The sequence below is a fragment of the Pteronotus mesoamericanus genome, unplaced genomic scaffold (genome assembly GCF_021234165.1).
Source record: "Pteronotus mesoamericanus isolate MK-2021 breed Mesoamerican mustached bat unplaced genomic scaffold, CSHL_Meso_final contig_53, whole genome shotgun sequence".
NCBI classification, from domain to species: Eukaryota; Metazoa; Chordata; class Mammalia; order Chiroptera; family Mormoopidae; genus Pteronotus; species Pteronotus mesoamericanus.
The window spans coordinates 5,068,517-5,085,582 of record NW_026555195.1 but is presented as its reverse complement, the minus strand read 5'-3'; the positions used below and the strand labels follow the sequence as shown (position 1 = coordinate 5,085,582).

The window sequence follows — 17,066 nt, the reverse complement described above, 5'->3', positions numbered from 1 at the left end:
CCAGTGTGTGGTCCACCAGTTGTAAACCTAGTTAAGAAGTGCACTATCCATTCTTAATCCTTTACAAACATACTTCTCTTCACCCCTTTCATCTGTGTGTTTTTTGTTTTGTCTCGTTTTCTTCCACTAAGTTCTAGACTCATATCAGAAAATATAATTAATAAAATTAATAATGAATCAGAATCCCTTATTATCCATGACGTCCATGTAGTAAAATGGAAAAAAAAAAAAAAAAAGAAGCATTTAACAATATCTGTTGTGACTGTTGATTGTGGGATTTTTGTAGCTGTCAGGCTGTCTTGTCTAGGTTCCTTTTTATTTATTTATTTTTTAAATTTCATTTCAGAACACACACAACCGTGGCACAGTCTATGGAAGGACCCCGGGGCGCATCGGGGCCACACGTCTCACTCTGTGTTCGCCTCTAGTGACTGATTGAATTTGGGGTGGCCGACTCCAGAATTTTCCTTGGTAGGGGCACGTTAGTGGCAGAGTGGCTGAGCCCTCGTCCACCTGGAAACAGAGGTCACGCAATGCAGCTTGCGGGTGGGTCCAAAGCCGGGTGTGCGCTCCTCCCATTTGGGGAAAGAAAGGAAACTCAGCTGTACCTACACATCTGCAAGGCCTGCAAGGCGATTCTCAATTTCCTTTTTAAACGTGTTTGCCCAAAGTCTTCTTGGTTCCCCTCCCTCGAATTTGTGTCCCGATAGGATCTGTTTCTCTGAATTTCCTCTGATTACATCTGACTTAGAAACGGGTTTGCTCTTGCTGTTGTCGGAGTTGCCGTTGCTGTGGTGTCGGTGGTTGCGGTGGCAGCAGCTTTTCCCCGGTAGGGAGAGTGGCACTCACATCAAAATTTGAGGAGTAAGAAGACCAGGAGAGGGAGCAGCCAAATGCAGCCCGCCCTCCTCGATGTCCCATTGTTCACTTCGCTGACAGCGCCTGGGCCTGCAGAGAGAACACACTAGTCATGAGCAGCTAGTATGAGAGAATGGCCGTTGCCTGGTTTGCTGTCCTTAGGCCTCGCGTCTGCTAAGGCATCGCTCTAACTGGGAGCATCTGCTGTTCCCGCGCCCTGTGCAGGGGACTGCGTTACAAACAAAGCTCCTATAGCTTTTGGAGGCTCCCCATGATCCCCTGGATGCACGGCGTATCATGGGGAGCCTTCCCGGGCAAGGAGAGAACACGAAGCTGAGGTTAAAGTGTGCTGGTGGCCACTGCTCCTTCACTGAGTCATGTGCTAAGGCTATGGCTCAAGGTCCAGTTCAAGAAGAAAGGGCCTATTTGTTAATATCCTACACAGAGCTTCCATAAAGCGAGACCCTGCCTCGTTTGCATCATCAACCAACCACTTCTAAGCACTGCCTGCCTTAAACATGCACATAACCGTCCAGCTGCTCCACCTGTTGCTCTGGAAAGGACCTGTTGGACATTACAATCTGCCTCCCTGCTGCTGCTGCGCAGGGCTCAGCGTCCTTCTGTCTGCGGCTGCGTCTCAGGGCAGAGCACCAGGTTTCCGCCCGGAGCACTTGGCCTCTTCCCCATCTGGTCTAGGTAACAGCAGACCTAGCTCAGGCATCACATGTCTGAAAAGACAAACCCAGCTCACATGAAGTGGAGGTGGGAACAAGTAAAGGAACAGATGGCCTTTTGCGGTGCCCATGGATGTAAGGGAAGGTGTAAGTGGAAAGGGGGCTGCAGAGCCTGCCAGGGGGTATGTCTGAGAGTGGAGATAGAGGGCACCTTGCCCCTCGAGGCACGCGCCAGCCTGGCCTGCGAACACACTCTTTGAAACAAAGCCAAATGTGGGAGGCAAGAAAATGATGGGATCGTAAAATTCCCCAGTAGCTCGCCTATCATTGTGAAGCATGAGATTACTGGCTACTTCAGTCCAGTGGCCAGAGCACCCACGACCAATAGAGCTATGATTCATGAACAGTACACACAGGTTTTGAGGCCCCGATGAATTAGGTGCCCGAGAAAGCAGGGCACCTTCTCAGACTGGAATTGCCCTGGCATGCTGTGCTGCAATGAATTTAATGGACATACGGCTGGTGTCCTCACTAAGTCCATGTCCTCACCTGGGGTGAAGGAACAAAGCCAGACACTGCTCGCTAGACTTGGATGCTGAGCGTCAGACCAGGCTTCTGGCTTCCATATGAGACTATTCCATCAAAGCCTAAAACTCCTGCCTTGGGAGCACTACCCATGGGGATTGTATTTCCTAGGCCTTAGGGAGAAATCTGGTTATGGGGCAGTAACAAGTCATCATGAGTTTGAGATGCAGCACATCCTCCAACCTCATGTGTCCTGTTGTCTGAGTCACAATATTCCCAAGGCCAGATTTTTGGGCACTGCTGTTCCCAATGAGAAGCACCAGGAGGCCTATTTCACCCTCCACCCAGCAGGGAGGGGAAGAGCCCTCTTTAGGGTCCCCACTCTGTTATCTACACAGCAGTCTTTGGAATCCCAGGGGAGAGGCCACTCCCTGATGCCTTCTGGGGGCGAGGTTCTGTTTCTGTCCTGTGAGGAAGCCCTTCTGCTCTGGGCCATTCCAAGATCCCTCACGGCAAGACTCTTGCCTGGGCCTGAGGCTGACTCTGAGACACACTTTGTGTCTGAGCCCGCAGGACCAACAGGCCTCCGTGGGAGCCGGGTCCCCTGTGTAAGCAGGGCAGAGGCAGTGGCTGGATTCCACCTCCCACGGGCCCATGGCACAACCATCCTGAACGTGCGCAGCACGCCTGGCACACGGCACTCCTGGCCAGACATGCATCTGTGCGCACGTGGCCCTTTTTCTCTTTCATCTCTTTGCTCTGCCCAACACTCACACAGCTTTGAAATCCACTCCCCATTCACCCCAGCACATCCCTTCCCTCTCCCTGTCCCCTGGCCATGGCTAAGAAGAGGCCCTGCGGTAATAGAGAAGGGGGCAAAGGACACTCCCCAGCATCTTGATATTCTCTTGCACACCCTCCTTTCAGAGACCACCTGCAGGATTCTTCGGGGAGGAGGACGGAGGATGCCCCAAGCCAGGCGGGCAGCTGCGCACGGGCCTGGCTCGGTTACCGCCTGAGAAAAGTCGGGACATCTCTGAGTGAAAGGGGCAGGGTGCGAGATTATAGAGAGTGGCGAAAACCCCCGCTGGAGGCGTTCCAGTTCATTGAAAAACAATGCTTTAAAAGAAGTAAAGCACATTCACCGGGGAAAATTACAGGCCAGGGACTCCGCGGTGATGCAGAGGAGGCTGTTCTGACTGGCAACTCCCCACCCAGTACAGCTTACCTGGCAGAGCTGCCCTACAGCTCCGCGTTCAGGTTCAGGGTTGCTGGCCTGAGAGCTCCCTTGCGGCTCTGCCGCCTGCTGGGCAGCACCGCACAGGGCCTGTGGGGAGGGCTCTTGCCCTACTGGGCCTGCTGGGTCAGAAGATGCTTCCCATGGGAGGAAGGGCAAGGCCACTGAGTGCCCCAGAACCTCTGGTGGTGCGTTGTTACCCTGGACAAGCTCCCAGGGCCTCTCTGTTGCTCCTGTTCTCTGTCTCCTGTCCCAGACTCATGGCAGGGGGGTGAGGCTGTCACGCACTGTGTGGGGCCACATCCAGCCTTTCTTCACCCCTCCACACATTGTCTCCCCTCCCCCCAACCCGCCCTTCTCTCCAGCACGTCCAGGAAACCTGGCCTGCGCAGAGCTAGACAGAAAGGGGAACAGAGAAGGGGGTCCCCCCACACCCTCCCAAAGAAGACTGCCCAAGCAGCGCCCTTTTCAATTTCTGTGAAAGGTCCCATATCAGGCCTTGACCACCCAGGTTTGTTCTTCATGATGATTCCAGCCTGCTGTTTCGGCACTCCCACACTGGCCACGCGGCAGTTCTGCTGGCCCCCTGCTGCCGTCAGGAAACCTCCCGGCGGCTCAGTAGAGCCGTGCGGCTTTCATAATCTGCTTCTTTTCTGCCCCCTGGGCGACTCTCCCTGCCATGTGTTCCTCAGTTTCTCCCCACCCCAACTCCACACTATGCAAGCATGTGTCACTTGCACACACACATGCACACACACACATGAGTGTGTAACCTCCAACCATATTCCTTTCCTTTTTTTTTTAAGATTTATCATTACTATTATTATTATTTTTATTTTTAGAGAGAAGGGAAGGAAGGGAGAGAGAGGGAGAGAAACATCAATGTGAGAGAAACATCCATTGGTTGCCATTTGGACATGCCCCACCCAGGGATGGAACCTGCAACCGAGGCTCATGCCCTGATTGGGAATTAAACCTGCAACCTTTCACTTTGTGGGGCAGCGCCCATCTGAGCCACGCCGGTCAGGGCCGACCATATTCCTTTTCCTTCTCATCCACACACTTTCTGCCTCTGCCTGAAATGCTCTTCACTCAACTCATCCACAGGTCGTTCTGTCACCTCCTCCAGGCAGCCTTCCTTGACTTGCTGTGGTTTGTTTCCACAGCACCACACGCATCCCACTGTTAAAACGCCCACTACTCTGTGTTATAATTCTCTTTATTCACCTAACTTCTGTATTTCCTCCTCCGTGCTATACGCTCCTTAAGGCAATTTATGTCTAACTGGGCCCGGGGCAGGTGATAAATGCTTGCTGGAGGAAAGAAAGAGCCAGAACATTGTCCTGCAGGTAGACAAATGCGTGTTTAGTCTCTGTGTGGTTTTCTTCCACCTTCAGATTTTACTTGGAGAAGAAAAGCCTGTAATAAAACATAAACTCTTTCTCTACCTAGCCTTTTGTTTTACCTCAATTTTCTTCCAAACACCTTTCCCTCTTTTTCTCTTTTCTTTTCTTTCTTTTCTTTTTCCTTTCCTTTCCTTTTCCTTTCTTTATTTTTTTGAAAATCCCCATCTGCTTGAATGTGTCTTAGCAACAGGTATACATTCTTCTTTGTTTGCATGGTTCAAACCAAACCAAACCAAACCCAAACACGTATTTCCTTTTTCCATTGCTTCAAGGTAAGAATTTGTTGTCCCCTCTTTTCCAATAAAAGTCACTGTACATTCCTGTGGCTGAGGTCAGGTATACATAGGAGTAAAACCATATGGATTAGGATATCAGGCAGAGCGCTCGCAGTTAAAAAGGTGTCCCAGCCCCTTAAAGAACATGCATGTACTAGGTTAAGACTAGTATCTGCACTCTGCTATGTGGGGACTTCACCTCAGTGCTTAGGCGATTTTCCTAAGGTCCCTTGACTTCCATCTCCAAACGCAATTGTATTTCCATTACCTCATAATGTCTGCTCTGTGTGACCCATTCACCTGCAGGAAGTGAAGAGTGGGAAGAGTGTGAGGACTGAGCTGGCCCCACCTGGGCACTGGTTAAGGTGGGGACCACACTGGCCGCCCCCACTGCTCACCCCCACTGCTCAGCACATGGAAGCAGCTATGACAGGAAGACCTTTCTTCAGGCAAGTATGGATCAAGCATCCTGGAGCAAGGCCCTCCCAGAGCCTGTGCTGACCAGAGTGGCTGCTCAGCCATCTACCTGGTGACAAGTGCCACATGAATGAAGTCTCTGTTCTTCAACTAGTCACCCCTCCACTCCACGTAGGACGTCTCTATCTCCTTAGGCAGCTACAGAAGCCTAGAGAGATGTACTATCAGGACAGTGGGGGTCTCAGCAAACTGTGATGAGTGTCAGTTATTCATCAGAAACATCTGGCAAGAATGAAAGCCTCAGATAAACTCCTTTTGTCCGTAGCCACATGACTCACACAAGAACCTCCCCCTTCATTCCACTTTCCTCTCCCTCCAACCGCTCCCCTTCCAGTTGAGAGAGAGAGAGAGAGAGAGAGAGAGAGAGAGAGAGAAACAATGTAAGCAAAGGGCAGCATGCAAGGTCTAAGAAGATCGTTGCATTAGAGCATCCGTGTGCAAGGAAAGAGGCAGGCCTGGTACAGCAGCACCCAGACATAAAGCTATTCTGGGCACTGACAGGTGCTCATTAGTTGCCAGCAGAGAAGTTAGGCTTCTGCCAGTGGAAGCTACCCAGGGAGAATGGATTGTCCTTGGGGATGGGTTAATCTAAATTGATGGAGAGACAGCCCAAGGGCAGGGCTGGGGGCCCACTGGGCTGCCCTCTGGGGTTAGCTTAGAAGATAAGGCATTTTGCAAGCAGGCAGAGTTTTGCATATCCCATCCTCACCAAGGCATAGCTGCCTAAGAAATAAATATACCAACCTTTCCAAGGGATCAGAGCTGTAGATTTCACTTCTAAAAGAAATGAAAAACATGCCACTGTTAAGGGAGAAAGCAGTCAGAGGCCTCGTGTTGCCCTCAGACGATTTGGGGAACGAGCCAGCACTCCCAGCCCCCTTGACTTCTCCGTCAGCTGTCCCAACCACAGCCCACACGTCACCCGTGCTGGAAAGTCAGCCACCATAACGGGCGAGTTGGGGAAAGACATAAATGATATTCAGATGAGATCGCTGACCCAAAGTGAGACAACAGATCTGCCTAGTCTTAGCAGGGGACTTGGGGAAACCTTCAAGCCTGAGGCCCCAGACCAATAAATACTTGTTTGTAGAACAACTGGCTTTCTTTGGTTACCGACAATCCCCTAATTATTTGAAGTCTGCAGGCCTTAAGGATAAAATTGGTGCCCACAACTGGATTATATTATAGTGATTTGAATGCAAGTGCCCGTGCCGCATTTGGGGTATAAAAGTGTGCCTGGCATTCATGTGTGCGTCTCACAAACACTGCTGAGCTAGGTTACAGGTGCCAGGAGACCCCAGACCTTGGCTATCAGACGTCTCTTGATGAGTCGGACTCCATTGAGCTGGCGCAGGGGACTTCTTCCCTCTGGGCCAGCCTGAGGCTGTAAGACCTGCAGCTATACTGTTACACTTGAACTTGCTGGGACCCACCCATGGAAATACTGGGATCCCAGTTCTTCTCTGCTGAATAGACTACAACAGACCCCTTTTCCTCAACTTCAAGCTCTCAGAACAATCTACAGAGCCCTTTTGGCTGAAAACATGTCTTGACTGGCCTGCAGTGGTGATAATCTCTAATTGTTTACTTCCCTTTTTAGCTAGAGGCCTCTGCAGTTGTTCGCCTTGGATATAAAGAGGATGCAAAAGTCTTTCATAGTGTATCTGTATTTCAAGTCACCACAATGTGCATTTTAAATGTCTTACAATTTGTCATGTGTACCTTAGTAAAGCTGTGAAAAATGAGTAAATGACGTGAAAGTCTCTTGCATTGAAGTAATATCATTCTCTGTGCAAAGATCCTCACTTGTGGAAGGAAAGACAAGTTAGATAAAACTTGACCCAAACTCAACTAAGACATTCAACTAGAATCAGAATACACACTTCTGCATTCAAATTCTCCACTATCCTTTGAAGGTACCTGAGATATGATCTCTTGATCTAAGCGGATGTTAGCAAACCTGAGAAGGCCATTCTGAAAAAGAGTAAGGAGTGATCTATGATCAAAGATCAAAAGGATGACTCAGAAGAGATCTTACATGGAGTCAGGGTGGCAGAGGAAGACAGAGATGCAGGTGCTGCGCCGTGTGTTTGGCAAGGGTAGTTCCTTGAGTGACGGTCAGGCATAGAAGGAAGCCCAGGAAGGGCTGTTTTCATGAATTGTCTCATTCAGATGCCACTGACTTGAGTCTCCCTCTGCCCAGACGGCAGGTAATGGGAAGGAGAGAGGACAGTCGGAAGAGAGACTCTTCAAGGGATAGAGCAGCCATAAACCCTTCACCCCAGGCCAGAAGCAGAGCAAGAGGAGGGTCCATAGAGAGACAGGTGCTGGCTTAGATTCTGCTGGAGGAAGAGCACAAGGAAGAGTTCTGTTTGGTAATCTGACTTGTTGGAACTATCCAAAGAGAAAAGGAAATAAATTAAAAGTATAAGTTTCTGCAGTGCTCTAGGTTTCAGAAGTGACTTTCTATAAGGTAAATTAAAATCTCAAAACAACTTCAGCCTTATTTTTCCCATCCACCTCCTTCTTCCCTTCTGAATCTCCAACACATGCTACTTGAAAGAAGGCCAACACTCTAGCGCCTGCCCACACAAGTAAAGGACCACTGGGCACTCATCCTTGACCTTAGCTAGAACTTACCCTTAGGATTTCCCAGGTAGCAACTTTTCACCTCTTCTAGTTAGCGAGAATGCATTCCTGTCCTGGCTATTATCTCACCAACAAGGGGGAAGTGTGGCCAGGTTATGCTTTATATTTACACGAAATTCCTCCTGGTATATTTTAACCCATTCCCTGTGACTTGGTACTAGGAAGAGATGTAGAATTGCGAACACTGGAATGCTCGATGCACTGTCACCGCTGGGTCCATCTTCCAGGGGTGTAAGTCCTGCTTGGGCTTCCAGAGTGAGGACCCGCCATAAACTCAAGCCCCTGAGTTAACCTTTGGCTTTCAAGAAAACAAACAGTCGCTAAAAATCTAAGTCTGCGTGTTCCTCACCAAGAGCTTAACTAAAATTTGGGATCTTTCTGTTGATATATTAATGACAAGACAGGCAGAGTCAGAACAAAGTATTCGAAAAAAAAGAAAAAAAATAGATAAAAGACAAAAAAATGAACCCCTTCCCCAAGCTTCTGAGCCAATGTTTCTGGTCAATCATAGAGAGATCTTTTTGGCATTAAAGCCAATGTTTGTTGCTGAATCCAGGTACCTCTGTGAGAACACTGGGCTGCCATCTGATTCCTGTGGACAGAGGAGGGCTGGTTTCATGTCTGGATGAACATATAAGGAGGGACCACAAAAAACCCGGAATTTATTTATAAAAAATTGTGTGTTTATTCTTCCATGTTTAAACTTCAGTCACCTTCAAAGCGCTCTCCATTTTATGCAATACACCTATAGTGACTTTTCCCCCACTGCTCAAGTTTTTGAATTCATCAATTTTGATGCCTTTCAGTGTTCTGCCATTTTTTGTTTCCCCTCTCCCACGTAGGCAAAATGTTTCCCTTTGAGAACTGTTTTAATCCGGAGAAACAAACAAACCAAAAAAAGAGTCTCTCAGGTAAATAGGGAGGTATGAGGGGGTTCTGCCATTTTTGGTCAAAAACTGCTGAACACTCAGTGCAGTGTGGGCAAGTGCGCTCGTATATCACCCATCATGAAATGGGCAAACACATTGAAGGAGTTTTCAAAAAAATAATTCTTCTGAACCCAAACAGCTTCTCACAATGCCAGCTGGTGCCCTGATACAGATGGGTTCCTAGAACACTCACCTAGCGGGGGAAACCTGTAGTGCAAGGGGCCTACCCTCCAGAAGAAAATGTTTTGTTTTTTGGGGGGGTTGTCCCCCCTCATATAAACCTTCTAGAAAAAAATGGTAAGAACATTTTTTCTTTATACCTGCTAGTATTTAGACACATGTGCTATAGAAATGCTAATTGCTGGATGGCCGGGCCTAATTAACTATCTTTAATCCTCTGCAGGGAAGAACTAATCATCTCTCTACTGCAATGGTTTTTCTCCTGATACAGTTTACTTTAGTTTCCATTCTTTAATAAGTTGGTTTGACGGTCACTGTGAGGTTCACGGACGTTAATCAGCCAGCCTTTCCCAGCCCGCTGATACCATCAAGTCTGACTTAATGCCTAGGAGATGGAAGACAAAGGACCCATGGATGGGAAACAAACAGCCACCTAGCAGCTGAGTTTGCAGTGTGGGCCTGGCTCTCTCGCCCGTGAGGGAGTTCAGTGAAGGATGGTGGCGCATCTCTGAGTCCGTATTTCTCGTGGCAGGAGTCCTGTGACACCAAATATTAATACGGGAGGGTGACATGCAATCTGTTGTGTTTGCAAAAGGGGAGCAGGGAAATATTTCAAGGGTGGCAGAAAATGCTGAGGAGGAATGGCATTTTTTTATAAGGATCGTTCTAGTCTATCCAGATATGGGGCGGCAAAATAGCTTGGAACATCTCTTAAAGCCAAGTGTTCCCTGTCAGTGAAAATCCATGCCCCGGTGTAAAGCTCACTTGGTATTTCTGAGATGAAATGAGCATAGCTGGGGAGTATGCTCTGACAAAATGGGTAAGTTCTCTAGTCTAGAAAAGGAAGAGGAAGAAGAAGAAGGGAAAAAACAAACACACAGGCGAAGAAAATGTCCAAAATGCGGGGCCTGTTTTCTCTAAAATGTCCCTTAGTTGTATAAAAGTGTCCAACAGCTGTCCTGAAAACCACACTGATGCAAATTCTGGAATGTTTTGGATGCCTACAATCTGCTGCCGCCGGCCCGGTCCCATCGCTTTGCCTTCAATGAGAAGAACGAGGGGGTGAGAGCATGCTGGGAAGGGGAGCGGAGAGCTGGCTGCGAGACCCTGCCACCGGAGTTCATCGCTGACAGCAGAGCGAAGTGAGGCCGGGCAGCTCGGTCCCCGCAGGTGGAGCCGGCTGACAAGGCCGCCTGCTCCCGGTCCTCTGCGTAGCAGCCACACAGCAATTTGTTTGTTTCTGGTTGGCTTTGTTCTCCTTGTCTTTGGTGCAGGACAAGGCTCCCTCTATCAGCTCAGTACACCTTCAGTTAAACACTAGCTCCTTGGCAACCACTACCTATTCCCTCTGAGGATGAAGAACTCAGTGATCAGAATGAGCTCAGTCACTTCTAAAGGCTCATCTTGGGGCAGTGCCGTCTTTGTTCCATCTCCCCACTTTTCCCGTTCATGTCAGGTGCTTTCCTGACGCTCTCTGTGTTAGATCTGTGCCTACGCCTCACGCAGAGGTTCAACACACGCAAGCTGAATCATAAGTTGAACTTGAATATTTCCACTGAGTTCATGTTTTGTTTCTATCCCATTGTTTCATTTTCCTGTTTGTGGTTCATCACCAGAGCGCTTGACATCACTAAGGTGAACAATGCAGCCCTGAAATTTTTCATGATAAAAGTATTTTTCCTCACCTGTCCAACAGCTTCCCAGATAATTCATTTCTCCCCCCTCTTCTTCCACCTCCCAAGTCTAACGCCGTCCTCCGATGAGGGCGCAGCCGGATGGGAATGGATGAACAGGATGGTGTGGGTGGGGTGAGGTGGGATGAGAAAGATCAGGGGTTTGGGGTGGGGGGAGAGAAAAGCCATTCCCCTCATTGTCCGCACAGCTGCCTTCCTGCCGGGGAAGCGTATGGTCAGCACTGTCCTCGGGAGGAGAAAAGCAGCACGCGCAGCGTGCGTCGTGTGCCACTCAGAAGGGCCTGCTTCTGCCCAAGCGCTCAGTCACAGCCCCAGCGAATTACTCACGCTGGGCTGGTGGACCTTGAGAGAATTTGAAGGGCTGTGCAAACAGGCGGGAGATGCAGGATGCTCACAGGGAGAAGGGCTTTAAGTAGGGGAGGATGTAAGGGGGCTGGGGAGAAGGGCTTGAGAAGTGCGTTAATGAACCCCTATGTCGTTACGCTGAGAGATGTCCTTGTCTTTCAGCTTGCATCTGGAGGCTGGACTTTAATGACTCAAAATGCGCCAAGCTGTTTCAAAGCCTTTTTACTATGCATAATCAGTTGAATATTAGAACAACTCTAAAATAGATAAGGCAGATCAATTCCACTTTGTAGAAGAGGAAATTGAGTCTAAATAACATTTAGTGACTTGTCCAAGAGCATAGAACAGGACTCGGTGGCATCCCACCCCCGACTACTACTTCCTGGCCAGCAGACACACTGTGCCACGCCTCCCCCCTGCCTTGGAGGACCTCCCTGTGGACCAGCTGGTGCATTTTAGGGAATATTTGAACCTTCAGGTACCCAGCGTTTGCTTCTTTGCTGAGAGGCTATCAATAGGACTCTTGCTATGAAAATTGCTCAGTGGGTTCAAGTTGTCTTCCTATTGGTTCAGACTCACTCCATCAATGTTTTAGTTCTCTGGGCTTTGATGTGTTAATAATGTTTTTTTTTTTATTCCCCCTCCCCCGCCCCCCAGTCCTTTTGGAGAAGTGTGGGCAAGGTTGAGCAGAGAAAAGGGAGCTGTCCTTGGAGTTTCCCAGCTCCCAGTAACCACCTTTGCTTGCCCTGCCATCCTCTAAGCAACTTTACAGACCGATAATGCACACAGGGACAGGGAAAAGGGGCAGGGAAAACAGGGGCTCTGGGACAAAGGGGAGGGGGAGAAACCAAAAAGCAAGGAGGATACTGACCTTGCAACAAAGTTGAGCTCGTAGGCTCATTTAGTTCTAAATCGGGTGAGGGACATACAGGAGAGAAAAATGAAAACAAACACATATATTATATACAGTAGCTATATATTTGTCATATATAGTTTGTATACTGCCTTTTACACACATTCCTGGAGCAATGGATAAATAAAGGGAGACACAGCAACCACAGGTGGCAGGACAACATGCAGCATGGGAAACACAGAAGTGCTTTGTGCTCAGACGTGATGGCTGGGAAGTGAGGGCGCTGGGTCCTTGCAAGCCTCGCAGGGAAGCTGGAATTACCCTTACGTTGTGCTGGGTTGGGTACTGATGTGGTAACAAAGGATCAAAGTTCTCTTTCTGAGGAGATTTCTCTCCCACATCTCCACCCCATTGTTTCACTCTGGAAGGCCAAGTTCAGGAATTTCCGCAGCCAAGGCACCAGGGCAGGAACAAGGTCCCCAGGAACCTTGTGACTCAGGATTACGGGAGCAGAACCCGAGTCCCCTGCAGTCTCTGCGGTCTGAGGGGCCAGGTGTTCAGAGCTCTGTCAGTTCTGGCCCGTGATAGGAAGGGCCACCCTTGCCCTCATCTGGCTTAAGGACCCTCAGGGGTACTGGCCAGGATGCGGGTCCCTCAGCACCAGCATTCCTCACTTTTCAACATTCAGGTCAGGTGGACAAGTGGGTGGTGAAATAATGGCAGTTTAGCTGTGTTTTGAGATGCTGTGGAAGAATGAACTTCATGACAACGTTTGAATATTTGCGTAAAGTCGATGCTGCTTTCGAACCTGCTTGATGGCTCTGAGCTGAGGGGGCTTCTAATAACGGAAAACGCCATGGAGCCCCCACTGAGGTAACACTGCCATCTTAAGGCCTTCATGACGGAGCCTCCGTACTGAGCCCGGGGGGCGCGGTGTCTGTCTGGACGAGCCTCGGGCGCGGACGCCCTGCACGTTTATGGGATTTCACTATTTCCATGGAACGGCACCACCCAGGCAGCATCTCTGTGACGGGCTCCTCGGAAATGGTCTCTCTATGGAGACTGAAATCTTAGCGTCTGTTAGGTTAAATTTGGGGACTGCTCCAAACTCTTCTCCCTCTTAGAGATGTCGCAGGCACAGGCTCGGAGACCTCCTGCACTAAAGAACAGCCCCACGTGTGCTCCACTCATCTTTGACCCGGATTTTCGAAACTTGTCTCGATACACATTACCGCTTTTAATGTAATTTTTGAAGAGAGCCCTACACTCCAGAAAGCTGGAAATTGTAGGACTGTCCCAAAGGCCACACAGGGTGGATGCTGGGAGACCAAGCGCAGGGCTGGGGAAGGGGCGGGGCGGGGGGCAGAGGGCTGAACTGCCACACAGGGGTCTGCGGAAAAGAGCAGATGGATGACACGTCCTCTGCTGCACTTTTTGTCACAAATGCGTTATTTCACTTCTAAGTTTGCTTTTTCTTCCCATTTTCGTCTTAAGACAACTTAAGGGGAAGATGCTGGGGAACTAGGCAGTAGTGATGAAGCCAATTGCAAAATCATTTCATGCATCCAAATCAGAAGAGCGAGGAGGTCGAAGGTGGAGGACGGCTGTTTACGGAATGAGGGCTGCTGAGGGGGGGCTGGGCGGGAAAGCCGAGGGAGCCTCAGATTTGCAAGGCAAGGGAAGGAGGGGCACTTTCCTTTCTAATCCTGGCCCTTCTCTTCATGCAGACAGACACCTGCCAAAAAGCCAAAAAGGCTTGACAAATGTGAGAGGCAATTATGACTCTCCCTGTGTGAGAGACGTCAGACCGATCAATCACTCGGATCGCGGCTCTGTCCATTCCCAGCACCCGGCTCTGGGATCAAGGGCAGCCCTCCCCTTCCCAGCCCGCTTGCATAAAGCTGGGCTTTATTTTATGTGCCAGGTAAAAGGAAGAGTGAATGTGATTTTGAAGCATAGCTAGGACAGTGGGCAGCACAGGCAGGCCGACAGGGGCCAGCGGGACACATGTGTCACGGAGGGGCTGTGGCAGAGCCAGCGGTGAGGTACCTGAAGCTATGGGATCGTGTGGGAGTTCTCAGAAAAAAAGGAACTTAGGTTCTTGCCAATCATCTGCTAACTTTCTTACTTTTCCCTCCCCACCACATTCAAGGGTGCTTGTTCACAGGGGAGACAGGGCAGGGGGGCAGGGAATCGATTGGAAAAATGCTCAGCTAACCCAACTTGGTGAGCTATGGAGGTATTCGCTCCCCAAACCAACCAGAGGTTGATCGGGTGGCCCCTAAGGACGGTCCGCAACTATGGAGGGCGAAAGTCCTCACTGGGGCTGAGGCTGCAGACTCTCACCCAGGCCCCTTGTGTGCAGCTGTTCTACCCACAGAACCAGAGCCACTGGGCCTACAGCGGGGCTGGCTTATGGGCGCCCTTTACTGTCTGTCCTCTGGCACCAGTACCATTGCCGATATGTAAGGAGTGCACCGCGATTTGTCTTGCACCTATGAGCCCTTCAGGAAATGGCTGTTTAGTGAATCAATGCATGAATGACTCTGTGACTTCGGTCAGGATGGTGGGTGGGTTGAACAAATATTTCTTAATCCAGCCAGACAATACCTTTTGATACAAATGGAACACAAGGAGAATTCCCACTTTCTCTGTTTATTCTCCCTCTGAAATGAATACTCTCCAGGGTCCCAAGGCCCATGATTCTACTTTTATAAATATAATTTCATTTCTCTTAGGTCCCAATGGCCAGAAAAAGTTTCAGAAATGGTCACATTTTACACTAATTCCATAAACAAAATATTGATAAAGTAAATGTTCCTCCCTGGGCTCTTGATGACTAATTAGAATCCCCATAGCCCGTTTAGGAGATATCCTTGAGGAGAAAAAAATTAAATGTCACTTCAACAGCTCAAATCCTTTTCTCCTGTCTCAGGATGTTTTGCCCATTGTAGAATGAAATATGAACAACCTTTTCATATATTTTTCCCTAATTCCAGTGTCTGCTTTCATACCTTCATACCTCTGTCTCTCTCTCATTCCCCTTTTCCTCTTCTCACTCACTCCTGCCTAATGACTCCTGACTCTCTTCTACCTTCCTTCCTGGGCCTCCCTCCCCCCTCCACCTCCCCCCACGACCCTACCCCTCTTTCACCGCCCAGCTCAGGGCTCAGCCTTACCAAAGAGTGTGATGCTGGCATTGGTGTGGCCCAGCTTGTTGGAGGCCACGCAAGTGTAGTTCCCATAGTCGTGTTCTGAGACATTGAAGAAGATGAGTTTGGAGAGGAAAGGTCTGTTTTCCACTTTAACCCCCTTCTTTCCTTCAACCAGCCTGAGACAAAGAAGAGAGAGACAAAACAAGAGGAAAAATAAAAGATGGTTAAATTTTCTCCTAGGAAGAAGATAGACTCTGGGATTAATTACTATCTCATTCTCTCTTTCTGACTTTATAACCACATTTCCCCCCACTCGCATGCACAGTAAGTTTACACACAATGACACACATAATTTTATTTCACTATTTGTAGACATGTGCCTGGAGATACTTGTGGCACTACACAGATATTCACCTCCCTATATGGGTATTTAAGATCTTTAAAAGCAGGTGTCTTCAGCCAATATAGTGTGCCAGCTGTGTGGCATTCAGAACTGTATTATTCACGGAGTTGGTGCTCAAAACTGCGGGCTTAATGGATGTTGATGATGATGATGATGATGATGAACATGGTGATGGTGATGATGATGGCAACCATGAAAATGAAAAACTCAAACTTCAAAGAGAAGACCAACCTGAGGGGTTTGAAGGAAAAAATAATGTTTTTCAAGCACCTGGGTAATCAAAGTTTCCCGTAAGAATCTGAGACATTCTACACATAATATCTTACTTTGGGCTGCAAATAGGAAGCAAGAACCAGGGATCCTTTTAAATCAGCGGACTCCGAGGAGCTCCAGAGAGGCGATCTGCCCAGCGTGCCATAGCAACTCAGCCCGAGAGGGATCACAGAGTCCTGAGGATGTGACCGTGCAGAGCCAGGACAGTTGGCCTGAGCAGGCCATTTGGGCAGTCCCATATGGCACAGGGCTCGCACTGGTGGCGGGGGCCACTAAAGAGGTGCCACAGAGTGTTATTGAGGACAGCAGTTAGATATGCGTATCAGAACCACAGGTTCCATTACTGGGGAGAGGGAGAGGGTAAGGAGGAAGCTGTCAGAGGGGTTAGGAAGGCTATAGTATATCCTCCACTGTACGAGGCTGTTAGCAACAACTGCTATTGCAATTGCATGTCTACATAGAAATCATGAGATCAACTGTCTTCTTTTGGAAAACTCTGGAATGTCCTATTTCAGAGAATGGGCTTTAAGTTAACTTTTTCCTTTTCCTGGAATAATCAGTCTTCCCTGCCCAGGAGTTGAGTCTGTGTTATGGGAAGAATGAATACTAGTGGGGGACACAAATCCTTCTGCACGGAGGGTCTCAGGGAACAGGGTTACAAACTGAGCTGCCTGTCTGCAGCCTGGCCGGAGCAGGGTGTGTAGAGAGTGAACAAGATCAAGATGGACACTTACTAGAATGGACTCTGGGGGCATGAATTGGGGCAAATGGCTGCTATCGAGTCATCACACCGGGAAAGGCAATATTCAAGGCAGAAATAAAGGGAAGCTTAGCAAGACAATGATGAGAAAAATGCTTTGCAAACCATAAAGCGTTATTCCATACGATGCAGTTCGATGGAGTTGAGATTGAGAGCCTGCCTGTCCTTGGGGCACAGCCAGGTTGGCGGAGAGGGCGGCTGCCCTGTTGTCACCTGAAGGCGGGGTCTCTGTAGGACTCGGGGCGCTTCCCTCCACTGGCCAAACTGACAGCGGCAGAGACCAGAAGAGAAGCGGGGCTCTGGCTGCGGTTCTCGCCCAACATCTGTCTCCAGGGAAGTCGAAGACTGGTTGGAGAAATTTGCCTTGCTTTTC

The 17,066-nt window shown here is 49.1% G+C and overlaps 1 protein-coding gene across 6 annotated transcripts in view; it reads right to left on the bottom strand.

Moving 5' to 3' along the window:
- Positions 1 to 299: 299 nt before the first annotated feature.
- The window catches only part of NTM (neurotrimin), a 915,694-nt gene continuing 898,927 nt past the window's right edge, over positions 300 to 17,066 (bottom strand). For 4 of the 6 annotated variants that reach the window (XM_054579464.1, XM_054579469.1, XM_054579470.1 and 1 more), the window contains 4 exons: positions 15,282 to 15,433; positions 12,121 to 12,156; positions 6,197 to 6,229; positions 300 to 948 (listed from right to left, as the gene is read on the bottom strand). In XM_054579464.1, coding sequence (XP_054435439.1) covers positions 851 to 948; positions 6,197 to 6,229; positions 12,121 to 12,156; positions 15,282 to 15,433 — 319 coding nt within the window. In that variant the 3' untranslated portion in view covers positions 300 to 850. The remainder of the gene's footprint in view (positions 949 to 6,196; positions 6,230 to 12,120; positions 12,157 to 15,281; positions 15,434 to 17,066) is intronic. The other 2 variants (XM_054579465.1, XM_054579466.1) reach the window with 2 other exon arrangements.